Raw genomic sequence first — 19,691 nt, forward strand, 5'->3', positions numbered from 1 at the left:
GGATTAGTGCGAAGACACACTTTGCCCAGAAGGACAGCCCAAGTGTTTTCGTTCAAAGTGAAAACACTACACAAGAAGTGGGGTGGCATAGGCGCCCACAACTTGTGGATTTCTGCTTTAACTTCGTTTGGAGAAACGGAACGATGCTGAGCAGGTGGAGTCAACACAGGGTGTCAAAAACACTTTGAGATTTGATGTTTGGAGCAACTTTGAAATTTGGAGAAATGTGGGTAATGTCTAATCCTGCAGTGAGACCGTGAGAGCTTGTTGATACCAGAGCCTCCATGTGGACTACAGTAGGGTTACAGTACAAACTTTTCATTGTCACACTCCCTCAGCAAGTAAGAAATCTTACAGAAAAGGACTTGCACTATTGCATTTTTTTACACCATTGTCCTCAACCTCAACAGCTTCTTTAAGCTTTTAAGAAGAACTACAGACTGTGGTTGTTGATATGCTTTACAAAGTAAACAGCTCACTGATAGATGTTGATTTTGGTTTGTTATCATTCGTTCATTTAGAATTTGTTATTCTGGTGTTTAAATCGACAGAAGGGGGGCTGATCAACTGAATACATACTATGTACACTGAGTGCACAAAACATTATGAACAGTTGTGTTAAGTTCGCTAGATGTCCTTTGGGTGGTGGACAATTCTTGATACACACAGGAAACTGTTGAGCGTGAAAAACCTGGCAGAGTTGCAGTTCTTGACACAAACCGGTGCTCCTGGCACCTACTACCATACCCCGTTTCAAAGGCACTTGTCCATTCACCCGGTGAATGGCACACATACAAAATCAATGTCTCAATTGACTCAAGGCTTAAAAATCCTTCTTTAACCTCTACGGGATCGTTGTCCCGTATACGGGACGGTTGAGCTAACGTGCGCTAATGTGATTAGCATGACTGGTTCCAGGACATAGACATAGCTTAAATTCTTGTTGATCTAACCGCACTGTCCAATTTACAGTAGCAACTACAGTGAAAAAATACCATGCAATTGTTTCAGGAGAGTGCACAACAACAAAAAACGTATCACGGCAACTGGTTTGATACATTCACCTCTGAAGGTAAATAATGTACTTACATTCAGTAATCTTGCTCTGATTCGTCATCCTAAGGGTCCCAGAGATAAAATGTAGCATAGTTTTGTATTCAAATGTAGGAACTGGGTTCTACAGTTTGAACCCCTGCTGTCTCTGGCTCCACACCCACCCCGCCCGGCCATCTAGATGTGTGAAAGTTAGTGTATAAGCTAATGAACCATCATATATGACATTCCTGGGAGTGTGTAAACTTACATTTTGTATTACCATATCATTAACAATTTAATCCATTTTAGAATAAGGTTGTAATGTAACAAAATGTGGAAAAAGTCAAGGTCTGAATACTTTCCGAATGCACTGTATAGTGTATATCAGGTACGGGTGGGAAGCTCTGGATCCATTTCATAACGGGACCTCTAACTCCTATCAAAATCTGTGTTTTAATAGATTTCACCTGCGTTCTAACTAAACAAATACCTGGGTCCACTCAGTGCTAAAGAATGCAGGAAAATATAGGTCAGTTCAAGAAGGTGCTATGGTAAATGTAGTTTTCTTTACCCTATGTCATTATACATCACATTAAATTATTATATTAATCTGAACGATATTTTAGCCTTGTACTCGACAGTGTTGATAAAATACGAACGTTATAAATGTGTTAGAAGAATTACCAGCTCCCGACAATTCAGTATGAATAAGATTTATTTGTTTTCTCATCCATATATTTATATATTCTTATTCCATTCCTTTACTTAGATTTGTGTGTATTAGGTTTTTGTTGTGGAACTGTTAGATATTACTTGCTAGATATTGCTGCACTGTCGGAACTAGAAGCACAAGCATTTCGCTACACTCGCAATAACATCTGCTAACCATGTGTATGTGACCAATTTATTTTATTTTATTCTTCCTTAATGGAACCACAATGTTCAGTTGAAATGACATATGCACTCGCATTTGCACGCACGAACAAAAGGTACATCTTATTGGTAAAATATATAAAATACACTACCGGTCCAAAGTTTTAGAACACCTACTCATTCAAGGGTTTTTCTTTATTTTTACTATTTTCTACATTGTAGAATAATAGTGAAGACATCAAAACTATGAAATAACACATATGGAATCATGTAGTAACCCAAAAAAGTGTTAAACAATTCAAAATATATGTTATATTTGAGATTCTTCAAATAGCCACCCCTTGCCTTGATGACAGCTTTACACACTTTTGGCATTCTCTCAACCAGCTTCATGAGGTAGTCACTTGGAATGCATTTCAATTAACAGGTGTGCCTTCTTAAAAGTTAATTTGTGGAATTTCTTTCCTTCTTAATGGGTTTGAGCCAATCAGTTGTGTTGTGACAAGGTAGGAGGGGTATACAGAAGATAGCCCTATTTGGCAAAAGACCAAGTCCATGTTATGGCAAGAACAGCTCAAATAAGCAAAGAGAAACGACAGTCCATCATTACTTTAAGACATGAAGGTCAGTCAATACGGAACATTTCAAGAACTTTGAACGTTTCTTCAAGTGCAGTCGCAAAAACCATCAAGCGCCATGATGAAACCGGCTCTCCTGAGGACCACCACAGGAATGGAAGACCCAGAGTAACCTCTGCTGCAGAGGATAAGTTCATTAGAGTTACCAGCCTCAGAAATTGCAGCCAAAATAAATGCTTCACAGAGTTCAAGTAACAGACACATCTCAACATCAACTGTTCAGAGGAGACTGTGTGCATCAGGCCTTTATGGTCGAATTGCTGCAAAGAAACCACTACTAAAGGACACCAATAATAAGAAGAGAATTGCTTGGGCCAAGAAACACGAGCAATGGACATTAGACCGGTGGAAATTTGTCCTTAGGTCTGGAGTCCAAATTGGAGATCTTTGTGAGACGCGGTGTGGGTGAACGGATGATCTCCACATGTGTATTTCCCACTGTAAAGCATGGAGGAGGAGGTGTTATATTGTGGGTTGCTTTGCTGGTGACACTGTCTGTGATTTATTTAGAATTCAAGTCACACTTAACCAGCAAGGCTACCACAGCATTCTGCAGCGATACGCCATCCCATCTGGTTTGGGCTTAGTGGGACTATCATTTGTTTTTCAACAGGACAATGACGCAACACACCTCCAGGCTTTGTAAGGGCTATTTTACCAAGAAGGAGAGTGATGGAGTGCTCCATCAGATGACCTGGCCTCCACAATCCCCCGACCTCAACCAAATTGAGATGGTTTGGGATGAGTCGGACCGCAGAGTGAAGGAAAAGCAGCCAACAAGTGCTCAGCATATGTGGGAACTCCTTCAAGACTGTTGGAAAAGCATTCCAGGTGAAGCTGGTTGAGAGAATGCCAAGAGTGTGCAAAGCGGTCATCAAGGCAAAGGGTGGCTATTTGAAGAATCTCAAATATAAAATATATTTTGATTTGTTTAACAATTTTTTGGTTACTACATGATTCCATATGTATTATTTCATAATTTTGATGTCTTCACTATTATTCTACAATGTAAAACATAGTAAAAATAAAGAAAACCCTTGAACGAGTAGGTGTTCTAAAACCTTTGACCGGTAGTGTATGTATTTGGCTAATTCACCATCTGAGGAAGTGGAAACTCAAAATGCATTAGCTAGATCGCTAAATATACAGTATGCTGATAGTTTGCTGTGTAATTGATAGCCTAGTTACCGTGACTCAACAGTCACGTGGAACTTGACCGAGGTCATGACTCGTTACCGCAGGTGTGGTGTTAATACGGTCACCGTAACAGCCCTTTACACACCCATCTTTTTTGGAATGAAGAACCTGTCAAACCACTTGTCTATTCCAATAAAGTGTGAGAATGAGAGTCAGTTAGTGAGTATAAAATCAGATCCCAGGTTAGACTCATGTGGTGACTTATTTCAGAGACTCACCTCCACTATGTGTGATGAGAAGCCTGCCTGAGACATCTGCAGACCGAACCCTGTCCCGTTGGGGTTCATTCCTGTGGAAAACAGTGAAGAGACAGTTAGTCTACACACTTCATTATAATAATCATCACAGTCTGCTACAATGGAGTCCTCCAGAACTGTTCTCTAGTACCACCATTACAAACTTCACAATTCCATCAATCTCTAGAGACGTTAAACGCTGTTCAAATTCAGCCACGTCCACCCCCAGAAGTAAACGGAGCTAGCTAGCTAATACATGCAAGATTTATTTCTGGGTTCTGTTTCTGAGATTACAATCCCTTGAACACTTGATCAGTGAAACCAAAGGCTCCTTAAAGGAGAATACCCTCTAGACTGAAGATCCTCTCTCCCAGGGCGTCCACTATGTCCTTTAGCGCCGACTCATCAGTCACGTTGAAGAAGTGTTTGTCGTCAGGATCACTGGCGATATACTTGATCTCTTTCAAGAAGGCCTCTGGGTTTATCCCACGCCGATTGTAGTAGCCCAATACCTGGTGGTACATTCAATGTCATTACCAAACAGAGGATCTGGAAATACCATAGAACGTCAAAAGAATACTAGGCACATGATCTGGAAATACTATAGAAAATTGATAGAAGAGTAGGCAGATGCACAAGAAATATCATATAGTAACATCAATTCAAGCACAGGATATGGAAACGATATAACATGTAAGTGATAGGCCAGTATGTGGTAGAAGGAACAGAGGATGGGATTACTGTGTTCCAGGGGAATATAAAAAGGGACAGACTGACTCACAGCGATGGCATACGTGGTGATGTTGTCCGCCTTGCTGTCCTCCATGGCCTTCTGCAGGTCAGGGCTGTCGTGGGATTCACCGTCCGTGATCACGAGCATCACTTTTTTAGCCCCTTTCCGACCTCCCCGTTTAAATCCCTCCGTCCTTTGAGCGAATACAGTGTTTTCTCAGCCAACTCATTAACCCTTATGAGTAACTACCGGGTAGTTAGCCATTCAATCATTATGGATAAACAGTATTAGCAATTTAGCCTTTACCTCAACACACTGCACAACCAAATCAGCAACAATTCAGCAACAAAGTGCTTTATTTTGCTCCCTGTTCGGAAGGCAATACTATGGAAAATGATACTGAGAAACTTGGGATTAGGATAAGGGTTATGGCCAGTGTGGACCAGCTCACCATACCGTGCCACATTGATGCCCAGGGCTGTGCGTGTCTCCTCCCCTCCTCGTTGGTTGATGGTCTTGGCTGCTTCTACCACCTCCTCCACGGAGCGAAAGTCATTCAGGGTGAACTCATGGACCACCCTCGACCCATACTGCACCACTCCTACCTGTAGAGATAGGATTATGATTCACTTGCCCCTGGGTGCTGATCTAAAGTCAGCGACGTATTTTCCCCATTGATGGTTAAGGTTAGGATTTGAGGAAGATAAAGATTATCCTAGATCTGTGCCTGTGGGTACAACTTCCACATAGAATGTAGAGATACTGGCTCCCACACATACAGTCAGGTCCACCATTTTTGGCATCCTTTATAAAGATGATAAAAAAAGACTACATTAAATAAATAATACAAATGCTGAGCTATATTGTATGCAAATTATTTTGGAAATTCTATTATTTTATACTAATAACATTTCTCAGAGAAAGAGATTTTGTTTAACAAGTAATAGAAATATATACAAAAAAGATAGGGGGCCCTGTTTATTGGCACCCCTGTTTTCAATTCTCCAGTGCCCTTCCCTTGCGAGGATAACGACACTGAGCCTTTTTCTAAAATGTTTTATGAGATTGGGGAACACATTGGGAGGGATCTTAGACCATTCCTCTGAACAGAATCTTTCCAGATCCTTGATATCCTTTGTCTGTGCTTACAGACCCTCATCAATTCAAATCACAGGTTTTCAATGGGGTTCAATTGGAGACTAAGATGGCCACTGCAAATACGTAGATTTTGTGGTCAATTAACCACTTCTTTGTGGATTTTGATGTGTGCTTTGGGGTTTCAGCCTCCTGGCAGAGGCAACCAGGTGTTTGGCAAAAATGCAGATGTGTTATCTAAGAGGCTCAGTGCCGTATTGAGAGTGCTGAAGTATTGAAATTAATTGTTAAACAAAATCTCTTTCTCTGACCATTTTTTGTTGTTGCATACAATACAATAAAATATAGCTCAGTATTTGTATTATTTATTTTATAGTCTTTTTTGCTCATCTTTACCAAGGGTGCCAATAATTTTGGACCCGACTATACACTCACTGGCACACTGCATGAAGCACCGAATAATACCCATTCAGGTGTATACACATACTGCCTATCAGAATCAGATCAGAATTTCAGATAACACACCTGGATCTGACCTGGCCCAATGTAGAACTTCTGTAGAATGTTGATGAGGAAGTCCCGCACCTCGTACCAGGGGTAGATGGAGTTGGACCCGTCCAGAACAATCATTATGTCCATGTAGGTCTCGCACCCTGGAAGAAGCAATGGGAAACAGTCAGTAACAGTCAGTAACTCCGGGAAGCCATGGTCTTATGAGGTGTATGTGAGTGAATGTGTGTGAGACGTAGATTTCTTTACTCTGGAAGGCCGGCGAGATGGTTTTGGAGAACTTGAAGCTTTCGTTAACCCTGGAGCAGATTCCTGTGCTGTAGTAGGAGCTCCCACATTCGTACGACCACAGAGGACCACATGTCTGGAACACAAAGCCATTGATGAACCACCTTCAATTTGGTTTAGCACAGACCACAGTAAATCTCAATTCAATATTTTCAACAGTCAACATTAATTGACACCCACCACAAAGCTGTTGTCCTTAGGGTTGGAGGTCAGTGTCATGCCCAGCCTCATCTTATCCTTGCGCTCTGACACATTGTTCAGGGATACCTTTCCTTGAAGGAACGAATGAAAGCAGACAGAGAAATAAAATTTAAAAAATTGCATTGAATGAACAACAACATTAGACAAATTCAAAAATATCAATGAAATCACAAAGTCAAGCTGATGCTATGATACTATGTTTAATGCATCATCGGGAGGCCTATATGGGGAATTCATACTGTAACTGTCCATCATGCATAACTCCCACTGGGCATATCAGGGTGTACAGTTTCCTCTGCATGAGTTGGACTTAAGTCAACAATGTGAGATCTCAATCTACACCACACGGTGCTGCCAGGTGTTTCTCATCCAACGAAACACCTGGTCGGAGAGCCAGCTTCTGGAGGGAATCATATTCTGTGAAGTATGCGAAGGTGTGCTGTGATTTGGGGGAGAAAAGTTCAGTATGGAATCTATCTATCTATCTCATTCAGTCATACCTAGGTTGAGTCTAGTGCAGTTGGTGTTGGCACTGGTGTCCATCGGGCATTTGTATATATCGCCTGTCTGGTATTGGCCACTGGTTTCAAAGGGAGCTCCAACGAGTAGCCTGGAATGAAAAAAACAGCAAAGGATGAGAACTGATCTTAATTTCTATGTCAAAAAGAGAGAATACCCTGCTGAAAAAAACAGCATAGCCCAGCATAAATTTCAAATTTCCTTACTGCTCTATGCTGGTCAGTGCTGGCCGGATGCTGGTCGAGCTGCTTTGACTAGCATGGTCTAGCTGGTTATGCTGGTTTGGCTGGTGACCAGCCTTCACTGTGTTCGGACACTGGTAACCAGCCTTCGCACTGTTTTGGACACTGGTGACCAGCCTTTGCAGTGTTTTGGACACTGGTGACCAGCCTTCGCTGTGTGTAGGACACTGGTGACCACCCTTCACTGTGTTTTGGATACATACCAGCTTGTGCTGGTGATGCTGGTATGCTGGTGATCAAGCTGGTCCATGCTGGTCCAGCATGGTCTAGCTGGTCTAGCTGGTCATGCTTTGGTCTAGCTGGTAATGCTTTCCCAGCAATTCTAAGATGGCTCATTAGAATGTAATGTGACACCGTGTATTGGAATGTACTGGAACAAAAACAGACCATACAGTTTGAAGAGCTGATTGGCGTATCAGCTAGCTTAGCTGATAACTAGCTATCAAGTTAGCAAGGTTTCATTGACAGGTTGAACCCTTGTGGCTGAGACCGTGAATTGTCCCAGGCTTGTAGCTGTTTAAATCTGCCTGCCCTGCGACCTGCCTTGTCTGGAACTGCGTGGAGTACCAAGTGTTAGCCTACATTACTACCATGGCATCCAAAGCCAAAGGACAGTGTTTCTCTATCACAGGTGAAGGATCTTTTAAACAAACAAAAGGGGTTCTACAAGCAGTTGTTACAACAACAGGAAAATTGCTTCAAGAGCTTTGTCCTAATACTGATGGACTCAACTAACAAAAGTATGGACCATCTGACCAGAGAGGTCCAGGACCTTAAGAGTTTGCAGTTCTCCCAGGGAGAGGTGGATGTCCTAAAATAGACTTGCAGCAAGATGACAACAAGTCCTCTCGAGATGATATCAGCACTGTCTGTGAATAATTATTAACAATGACTGGGAAAACAGACTAGAGGGACAATCCAGGAGGAATAATATTGTTGTGGATGGCATACCAGAGTCTTCACATGAGAACTGGGCCGAGTCTGAGGAGAAAGTAAGAAAAATTGTCACTGAAAAGCTGCCGATGGATAATACGAAGATTGAGGTGGAAAACATGTAACCAGCCCAGGTGACAGACTCAGGTCGATAGTGATCAAGTTCCTGAGGTTTAATGACAAGATTCCTTTGATGATACAGCAGTAGCAATACAGGGATTTAACATCTACAGAAAAGACAGGAATGCCTATGGGGAGGTGTTGCTGTATACAGTAGGTTCAGAGCCATATTCCTGTAAAGCTTAGAGATGATCTCATGTCAAATGTTGTTGAAGTGTTGTGGTTGCAAGTTCAGCTTCCTCATCTAAATCTTCTTCTCTTGGGGTGCTGCTATAGGCCACCAAGTGCTAACAGTCAGTATTTGGATAATATGTGTGCAATGCTTGATAATGTAGGTGATGTTAACAGAGAGGTCTATTTTCCTGGGTGACCTGAACATTGACTGGTTAGCAACTAGCTGTCCTCTCAAGAGGAAGCTTCTAACTGTGACTAATGCCTGTTATAATACCCACTCAACCAACTAGTGTGCATACCAATAGTGTTGGATCTGTGACATCCACTTGTATTGATCATATCTTCGCTAATGCTGCAGAGCTTTGCTCCAAAGCAATATCAGTTTCCATTGGCAGTAGTGACCATAACATAGTGCCAATAACAAGGGAAGTGGAAGTGCCAAAGGTTGGGACTAAAGTAATTTATAAGAGATCATAAAAAATGTTTTCTCAGGATTATTCTGTTGAAAATGTAAAAAATGTATGTAGGTCAGATGTGTATGAGGAAGTGAATCCAGATGCAGCACTGGAAGTATTTGTACAATTATTTATGCCAATTGTTGACAAGCATGCACTTGTTAAGAAAGTAACTGTGAGATCTGTTGGAGCCCCCTGGATTGATGATGAATTGAAAAATGTAGATTGAGAAATGTTGTGACTTAATTTAACAAAAAGAATAATACATTATATTACCAAACAAAGATAAATGACATAAAACACAATGGAAAAATACTTTGGAGTACCTTAAATGATATCGTGGGCAGAAAACCCAATTAATCTCAGTTCATTGAAGTTGGTGGGTCATTTATAACAAAACCTTTCGATATTGCCAATAATTTCAATGACTATTAAAATGGAATAACTCAGAAGGGAAATGACAACACTGAACCGTGAACCATCATATTTTTGCATAAAATATCTAATAATGAAAGAGAAGGATTGCTGTTTTGAAATTGGTCAAGTTAGTGTGAATTTGGTCAAGTTAGTTAATGATAAGTCACCATGTATACCTTGATGGGAAACTATGGAGAATGGTAGCAGACTGTGTTGCCACCCCTATCTTTAACCAAACCCTAAAGGAGTGTGTGTCTACAGGTGTGGAAGGAAGCTAAAGTAATTCCACTGCCTAAAAATAGTAAAGCACCCTTTGCTGGCTCTAACACCCGCTCAATTAGTTTGCTGCCTGTTTGTGTTTGACCAAGTTAAGTACTGACTTTGAGCATGCATATAGAGAATGGCACTCTACTTGTACTGCACTGACTCAGATGACTGATGCATGGTTAAAAGAAATGGATAATAAGATGATAGTTGGAGCTGTATTGTTAGATTTCAGTGCAGTCTTAGATGTTATTGATCATACATTGTTATTGAAAAAACTCACTTGCTATGGCTTTACATCACCTGCCATCACATGGTTGGAGAGTTATTTATCCAATAGAACCCAGAGAGTGTTCTTCAATGGAAGCTTCTCTAACATCAGATATGTACAGTGCGGTGTCCCTCAGGGCAGTTGCCTTGGGCCGTTACTATTCTTTATTTTTACAAATGATTTGCTACTGGTCTTACACGAAGCTAGAATTGCTATGTATGTGGATGATTCCACACTCTACATGCCCATTATTATCCTTTTCCTAGCATGCTCTATTGCAGTTGATTTGTATAATTGCTTGTTTCAATATCATTTTTGTTTGTTGTGTTGTTGAATTGATTGATTAATGAATCTTAAACTACACAAAGATAAATAACATACATTTTTCTAAACTAATCCAATCTGTTAGTTGGGCATATTGCACCCGTTGCTGAAATGGTTGTTCCACTTTAGATGGTTTGGGTAGTCTAATGTATTCTTCTTCTAACCCTGGCAGTCATTCTGAATGCATATTGTGGGTGAAGAAAAGTTCCAATTGTTGGATATCCCCACTCTGGCTGGATTCCGATAGGAATTTGCAAGCCAGCATGATGTGCCTTGATGCTGGTTTTGCTGGTGACCAAAGCTGTTCACCAGTGTCCAAAACCCAGCTAAGACTGGTAACCAGCAAAAACACAGCGTAGGCTGGTCATCAGCAAAACACAGCGAAGTCTGGTCACCACGAAAACACAGCAAAGGCTGGTCACCACGAAAACACACCGAAGGCACCACGAAAACATAATGAAGTCACCACGAAAACACAGCGTAGGCTGGTCATCAGCAAAACACAGCGAAGTCTGGTCACCACGAAAACACAGCAAAGGCTGGTCACCACGAAAACACACCGAAGGCACCACGAAAACATAATGAAGTCACCACGAAAACACAGCGAAGGCTGGTCACCAGCAAAACCAGCACCTATGCTGCACCAGCCTGTGCTGGTCTATGTTTTTTTTTTTAGCAGGTTAGGGTGTCCGAGACTCTTTCTCAATTAATCTTTCCTTAAATCCTCACATCCTCTCTCCTCGCCTTCTTCTTAAACTTCTTAGACTTTGGACTGACGCAAGGAGATAGGATGCGAGGAATCAAAGAAAGACAAATTGTAATAGAGCCTGGAATGACAAAAACAGCAATGGATGATGACAGATATTTTCTATGTCAACAAGAGAGAATAGACAGCGGGGTAAAGTATTAATTATTCTGTGAGAAGCATGGAGGCCATTTTCCCTGTCAACTTTAGGCTTTTACTATTTAACATTTTAGTCATTTAGCAGACGCTCTTCTAGAGAGCGACTATCAGTTAGTGAGTGCATACATTTTCATACTGGCCCCCCGTGGGAATCGAACCCACAACCCTGGCATTGCAAGCGCCATGCTCTTCCAACTGAGCTACACGGGGCAATATTACCGTTATTACAAACATAAGATGGAGTCTCCTGGAGTCCACACTACAGTGGCAATTAAACCTATGACAGCCAGAGACAAGAAGGCCTTATCTACTGGCATTCCAGACAATTTCCAGAGGAGCTGCTAAAACGATCAGTGGTGAGCCTGTTATTAAAGTCAGAACCGAGCCATGAGAGTGTCAAAAGGAGAGGGTAATAGTGCTAAATGGATGTAAACGTAACAGCATGGGGCCTTGGGCGAAATGGTGCTGGGAAATGCCTGAACCACGTTGGAGTTTGTTGCCATACCAAAGAAGCCCTAACCCGCAATCAGCTAATTTATTTCACATTCAGATCAAATGGGCTGGGGAGTAATGGAAAACCACATCCCAAACCTCAGGCTACAGTAGTGAATCCGTATTCCCCCCATACGTTCCACTCACACAGTGTGAGTAGTTCACAGCTCTGTGGTATTAATATTGTTTTTGAACACTATAATTTGTTTACAAGCATGATAGCTGTACTTTTAGTTGCTGGTTTACGCAGGTTGTTGGCTATTAGCTAATCAACGTTTCTCAACGAGTTCAAAGCACGTGAATGCATCCAACTGGTATTAACGACTTCACAACTGGTAAATTCCCACCTCCCACTTGGTTACGAACGCAGCTTAACACAAGGTAATCTCTCGTTAAACTATCAAAACGCGCTAAAATCACCCGCACAGCTGATGTCAATTGCAACCATCATTGGCCACCGTTGTACCGCTACCTAAACCTGATGTCGGTGTTAATTGATGTCCTGATTGCTGCCAAAGTCTGTCAAAAAGAAATCGCCCTCTACAGGGTATTATCTTCGGTATAAATTAAACCTAATCATTGAGCAGACTAAGCAGATGATGTGTCCAGGGCGAGGGATCCTAAGAGGATGCCTGTGAGTAGGCCGAGGCCAATAGAGAGTGATAGGAATAACGTGCTTCAGTAAGGTTGGTTTCTTAGCATTCATAGCCATGGATAACAATTGTACCGCAGAAATGGAATGTAAATCACAGAAAATACAGTGCCTTACAAAAGTATTCATCCCCTTTGGCGTTTTTCCAATTTTTTTTGCATTACAACCTGTAATTTAAATTGATTTTTATTTGGATTTCATGTAATGGACATACACAAAATAGTCCAAATTGGTGAAGTGAAATGAAAAAAATAACTTGTTTCAAAAAATTCTAAAAAATAAATAACAGAAAAGTGGTGCGTGCATATCTATTCCCCCCCTTTGCTATGAATCCCCTAAATAAGATCTGGTGCAACCAATTACCTTCAGAAGTCACATAATTAGTGAAATAAAGTCCACCTGTGTGCAATTTAAGTGTCACATGATCTCAGTATATATACACCTGTTCTGAAAGGCCCCAGAGTCTGCAACACCACCAAGCAAGGAGCTCTCCAAACAGGTCAGGGACAAAGTTGTGGAGAAGTACAGATCAAGGTTGGATTATAAACAAATATCAGAAACGTTGAACATCCCACAGAGCACCATTAAATCCATTATTAAAAAATTGAAAGAATATGGCACCACAACAAACCTGCCAAGAGAGGGCCGCCCACCAAAACTCACGGAGCAGGGAAGGAGGGCATTAATCAGAGAGGCAACAAAGAGACCAAAGATAACCCTGAAGGAGCTGCAAAGCTCCACGACGGAGATTGGGGTATCTGTCCATAGGACCACTTTAAGCCATACACTCCACAGAGCTGGGCTTTACGGAAGAGTGGCCAGAAAAAAAGCCATTGCTTTAAGAATAAAATAAGCAAACACATTTGGTGTTCGCCAAAAGGCATGTGGGAGGCTCCCCAAACATATGGAAGAAGGTACTCTGGTCAGATGAGACTAAAATTGAGCTTTTTGGCCATCAAGGAAAATGCTATGTCTGGTGCAAACCCAACACCTCTCATCACCCCGAGAACACCATCCCCACAGTGAAGCATGGTGGTGGCAGCATCATGCTGTGGGGATGTTTTTCATCGGCAGGGACTGGGAAACTGTTCAGAATTGAAGGAATGATGGATGGCGCTAAATACAGGGAAATTCTTAAGGGAAACCTGTTTCAGTCTTCCAGAGATTTGAGACTGGGACAGAGGTTCACCTTCCAGCAGAACAATGACCCTAAGCATACTGCTAAAGCAACACTCGAGTGGTTTAAGGGGAAACATTTAAATGTATTGGAATGGCCTAGTCAAAGCCCAGACCTCCAATTGAGAATCTGTGGTATGACTTAAAGATTGCTGTACACCAGCGGAACCCATCCAACTTGAAGGAGCTGGAGCAGATTTGGCTTGAAGAATCGGCAGAATTTCCCAGTGGCTAGATGTGCCAAGCTTATAGAGACATACCCCAAGAGACTTGCAGCTGTAATTGCTACAAAAGGGGAGTTATGAGAGTTATGCACTGTCAAGTTTTCTGTTTTTTTGTCTTATTCCTTGTTTGCTTCAAAATAGAAAATATTGTGCATCTTCAAAGTGGTGGGCATGTTGTGTAAATCAAATGATACAAACCCCCCAAAAATCCATTTTAATTACAGGAAAAATGCCAAGGGGGTGAATACTTTCACAAGCCACTGTAGATGTTGTTCTGGCAGCTGCAGAGAAGTACTTGGGTGTACAAGATTTTATTGCAGAAGAGTAATGAAGTGTGTTGACACACTCTGCTGTTAGCAGCTGAGAACTGCTAGCTAACTGGCAAGCAATGTAACAAATCATGCATTAAACCTAGTAAACAATTCATGGTAATTCATGGTAACCTCGTAAACAATTCATTCAGACGCAGCGTTTATTTGAAACAGGTGTTTATTTTGCTGTTGCCGGCTATTAAAAGGAACAGGCGGCTATTGGAGACTCAGCGTTTAATTGAAGTTTTACGGTATTTCCTAGTTTACCGAGGCAATTTACACTAACCCATTTTATGAATGGAAAACCTATGTTGGTGTACTTAGTTTTGCATTTCCAATTTATGTCATCCATTAACAGTATGTAATCCATTACAGTATTACAGTATGGTAATTTCTTATTAAGACGGGAATAGAAAATAACCCTGAACTGTCCACATCTAAAATGTGTAACTAAATCAAGCCAGTCGAGACTGATTTAATATAGGGGCTAGATTATAATCTACACTCACCGGCCAGTAAACGAGTGACCTAAGTGACTTTGAGCGTGGTATGATTGTAGATGTCAGGCACGCCGGATCCAGTATCTCAGAAACGGCTGGCCTCGTGGGCTTTTCACACACGACAGTGTCTAGGGTTTCCCGAGAATGGTGCGACAAACAAAAAAACATCCAGTCAGCAGCAGTCATGTGGGCAAAAACAGGTCGAAGGAGAGTGGCAAGAATTGTGCAAGCTAACAGGCGGGCCACAAACAGACACATAACGGAGCAGTACAACAGTGGTGTGCAGAACGGCAGCTCGGAACGCACAACTCTTCGATCCTTGTCACGGATGGGCTATTGCAGCAGACAACCACACCGGGTTGGACACCTATCAGCTAAAAACAAGAAGAAGTGGCTCCAGTGGGCACGTGATCACCAACACTGGACAATTGAGGAGTGGAAAAACATCACCTGGTCCGATGAACCCCGGTTCCTGTTGAGTCATGTTGATGGCAGAGTCAGGATTTGGCATAAGCAGCATGAGTCCATGGACCCATCCTGCCTGGTGTCATTGGTACAGGTTGGTGGCGGTGGTGTACCGCCATCCAATCTGCATCAACTGCGTGATGCCATCACGTCAGCATGCACCAACATCCCTGTGGAACATTTCCAATCCATGCCCCGAAGAATTCAGGCTGCTCTGGAGGCAAAGGGGTATCCATTTGAATTTATTTGTAGTCTCGTCAAGTTATTTCAAATGACACAAATTGCATACTAATTATGTTGTCATTTAAGATCAACTGTTTGAAGGAACCATAATCCTATATAGTTACAAAAAGTATTTTAGATTGATTACCAGCCTTGCAATTTGTTATGTTCCTGATAGGTCAATATTTCTTTGAGGGCGGGAGTAGAGAACCTAGAAGCAGCTGTCTGGTATCAGACTCGTTTGAGATGATAACAACATGAGCTCAACTGACGGGTTTACTACAAAGTAGGATCAATGAATTAGCCAGGTAACTTTGACAAACAACCAGAAATAACCATTGATTTTCTGGTTTGGTTCATTAAGAAAGCTAAATATAGATACAGTGCATTCGGAAGGTATTCAGACCCCTTGACTTTTTCCGCATTTTGTTAAGTTACAGCCTTATTCTAAAATGGATTAAATTGTTTTTTTTTCCCCCTGATCAATTTACACACAATACCACATAATGACAAAGCAAGAACAGATTTTTGGAATTTATTTGCACATATATTAAAGATTAAATTTCACATTTACATAAGTATTCAGACCCTTTACTCAGTACTTTGTTGAAGCATCTTTGGCAGTGATTACAGCCTCGAGTCTTCTTGGGTATGACGCTACAAGCTTGGCTACAAGCTTGGCACACCTTCTCCCATTCTTCTCTGCAGATCCTCTCAAGCTCAGTCAAGTCAGGTTGGATGGGGAGCGTCGCTGTACAGCTATTTTCAGGTCTCTCCAGAGATGTTCGATCGGGTTCATGTCCGGGCTCTGGCTGGGCCACTCAAGGACATTCAGAGACTTGTCCCGAAGCCACTCCTGCATTGTCTTGGCCGTGTGCTTAGAGTCGTTGTCATGTTGGAAGGTTAACCTTCGCCCCAGTCTGAGGTCCTGAGCGCTCTGAAGAAGATATTCATCAAGGATCTCTCTGTACTTTGCTCCGTTCATCTTTCCCAGGATCCTGGCCAGACACCCAGTCTCTGCCGCTGAAAAACATCCCCACAGCATGATAATGCCACCACCATGCTTCACCATAGGGATGGTGCCAGGTTTCCTCCAGACGTGACGTTTGGCAATCAGGCCAAAGAGTTCAATCTTGGTTTCATCAGACTAGATAATCTTGTTTCTCATGGTCTGAGTGTCTTTAGGTGCCTTTTGGCAAACTACAAGCGGGCTGTCATGTGCCTTTTATGAGGAGTGGCTTCCGTCTGGCCACTCTACCAAAAAGGCCTGATTGATGGAGTGCTGCAGAGATGGTTGTCCTTCTGGAAGGTTCTCCCACTTCCACAGAGGAACTCTGGAGCTCTGTCAGAGTGACCATCGTGTTCTTGATCACCTCCCTGACATTTACATTACATTTTAGTTATTTAGCAGACGCTCTTATCCAGAGCGACTTACAGTTTAGTGAATACATATTTTTATTTTATTTAATTTTTTATTTTATACTGGCCCCCCGTGGGAATCGAACCCACATCCCTGGCATTGCAAACGCCATGCTCTATCAACTGAGCTACATCCCTGCCGGCCATTCCCTCCCCTACCCTGGACGACGCTGTGCCAATTGTGCGCCGCCCATGAGTCTCCCGGTCGCGGCCGGCTGCGACAGAGCCTGGATTCGAACCAGGATCTCTAGTGGCACAGTTAGCACTGCGATGCGGCGCCTTAGACCACTGCGCCACTGACCAAGGCCCTTCTTCCCCGATTGCTCGGTTTGGCCGGGTGGCCAGCTCTAGGAAGAGTCTTGGTGGTTCCAAACTTCTTCCATTTAAGAATGATGGAGGCCACTGTGTTCTTGGGGACCTTCAATGCTGCAGACATTTTTTGGTACCCTTACCCAGATCTGTGCCTCGACACAATCCTGTCTCGGAGCTCTACAGACAATTCCTTCGACCTCATGGCTTAGTTTTTGCTCTGACATTCACTGTCAACTGTGGGACCTTATATAGACAGGTGTGTGCCTTTCCAAATCTTGTCTAATCAATTGAATTTACCACAGGTGGACTCCAATCAAGTTGTAGAAACATCTCAAGGATGATCAATGGAAACAGGATGCACCTGAGCTCAATTTTGAGTCTCATAGCGAAGGGTCTGAATTCTTATGTAAGTAAGGTATTTCTAAAAAGCTGTATTCACTTTGTCATTATGGGGTATTGTGTGTAGATTGATGAGTGAGAAAAAAATATTTAGTCAATTTTCGAATAAGGCTGTAATGTAACAAAATGTGGAAAATGTCAAGGGGCCTGAATACTTTCTTAATGCACTGTATATGTGTTTGGTTGTTGAGTAAATTAGACCATGCCCATTTCAAGTTTCTTTCTAAAAATTCTAAAGTTATTTCAGAATATTCAGGCAAGCTGTTGATCTTGCTTTGTAGTATACCCCTCTGCTGGTTTATTCTTGTGAGGTTTTGGTTGCAAACAAGTTTGTTTTAACACGCCGGTACATGCGATCTCCCATTGGCACAGTTTAAAGAAATCCAGAGCTAACGCGTAGCTACGCATTAAGTTCTGCCCGTAGTTTGCAATCCACCCACTAAACCACACACCAAAATCAAACACAGAGATCAAAGGAACAAACAGATTAAACAAACAGATTCACGCAGCGCTGCAAACATCTGCCACCTCTCAGCGTGACCTTCCCTTTGACTCAAAGGTCAAAGGCGTCTGACCCCATCACACAACGCTCTGCTGCCTTTGGCTTCTCGTCTGAGGTAGCAGAGAATGTGAGAGCTGACAGCCCAAATGTCAGTCAGCAGGATACGCAGATTACCAGGAGAGCGTTATTTAGCTAATGGTATTTGGCTGTGATATACAACACCCTCACATTTGAATGGCAACTATTCATATATAAAAGCCAGAGAGGCCATTAACTTTTAATGTGATGCTTGGTGTAAATTCACCATAGGTAAATATTGAGGAAACAAGTTTGCATATGTTCCCCTGGGCCGTTTATCGAGGGCCAAATACATTTCAAAGCATTAAACATAAATGTCATGCCTGTCTAAGAGAAATATGCACTAGTTGACTCCACATACTTTTTGCATGTCACGAAGTGCCTATACAATGTCCCCAGGCTCCAATTGAAAACCATGGGTGTATTCATTAGTCAGATTCAGTTGCAAAACATTTAGTTTGTTGCAAAACATTTTGCAACGAAAACGTTTACCGTTTACTGATCAGTGATACGGGAAGGGGTTGTTATTTCACAACCAGAGCGTGGGGTGTATTCATTAGTCGGATTCCGTTGCAAAACATTTGTCTGTTGCAAAACGTTTTGCAAAACATGTCATCTAGGAACCAAACGGAAGCAAATAGATCAAGCGAAACAAAACAGGGAGGGACCTACTGGAATTTGTCCAATAGAAACTCTTGTTTTCATTGCAAAACGTTTTCCGTTTGGAGTAAACGGTTTCTGTTGCAAAACGTTTTGCAACAGACGAAACGTTCTGCAACGGAGTCCGACTAATAAATACATCCCAGGCTCTGGTTGTGAAGTAGCAACCCCTTCCCGTATCACTGAGTAGTTTGTTTTTCTCTCCCTACTAATCGGCCAGTGATGGGATGCACAGAAGGGGGCTTGGGAATAAACGACCACAACACATGCTTTCCAGAGTCATCAAAAGCCTGGGGATGCTTCCAAACAGGTTGGTAGACAAACACAAATACTTTCCACTTATTTACCTCTGACTTCATAGGGCAACATATTTTACAATCCTGGAAGAACCGCAAGATATTCCTCATGGCTGAAAGACTTCCAGTCTGAAAACAGGAAGAGGACCTGGAACATTACTCAATCTCGGCCGTCTTGACGATCAAAGCCTCTCATCCAAGACCCCTGACAAAACGCAGCTTTTAAACTGTTAGGTTTACAAATGACAATTGATCACAATAATAGTTGAACAAAAACAACCAGCTGGAGATGGTTTTAAATCATGCTCCTTTCCAAAAGCTCACTTATCTTCGGTAAAGGACATGAGGTCCATTCCCATGGAGAGTAGCTGCAGTTGAGAGCCATAAAGATGAGAGATGTGATATGTTGTCAGGCTAGACTTATAAATCAAATCAAATCAAATCAAATTGTATTGGTCACATGCGCCGAATACAACAGGTGCAGACGTTACAGCGAAATGCTTACGTACAGCCCTTAACCAACAGTGCATTTATTTTAAACAAAAAAAGTAAGA

General features: G+C 42.1%; 1 protein-coding gene across 1 annotated transcript in view; it reads right to left on the reverse strand.

Moving 5' to 3' along the window:
- Positions 1–19,691, reverse strand: part of LOC311135230 (integrin alpha-11-like) — a 104,255-nt gene that overhangs the window by 57,349 nt on the left and 27,215 nt on the right. The window contains exons 3-10 of the mRNA XM_084169169.1: positions 7,307–7,416; positions 6,786–6,877; positions 6,567–6,681; positions 6,333–6,460; positions 5,169–5,317; positions 4,761–4,905; positions 4,326–4,491; positions 3,962–4,032 (exon numbers count right to left, since the gene is read on the reverse strand). Of these exons, the coding sequence (XP_084025295.1) occupies positions 3,962–4,032; positions 4,326–4,491; positions 4,761–4,905; positions 5,169–5,317; positions 6,333–6,460; positions 6,567–6,681; positions 6,786–6,877; positions 7,307–7,416 (976 nt within the window). The remainder of the gene's footprint in view (positions 1–3,961; positions 4,033–4,325; positions 4,492–4,760; positions 4,906–5,168; positions 5,318–6,332; positions 6,461–6,566; positions 6,682–6,785; positions 6,878–7,306; positions 7,417–19,691) is intronic.

This window comes from Coregonus lavaretus, assembly GCF_964263955.1.
Source record: "Coregonus lavaretus genome assembly, chromosome: 9".
Classification (NCBI taxonomy): Eukaryota; Metazoa; Chordata; class Actinopteri; order Salmoniformes; family Salmonidae; genus Coregonus; species Coregonus lavaretus.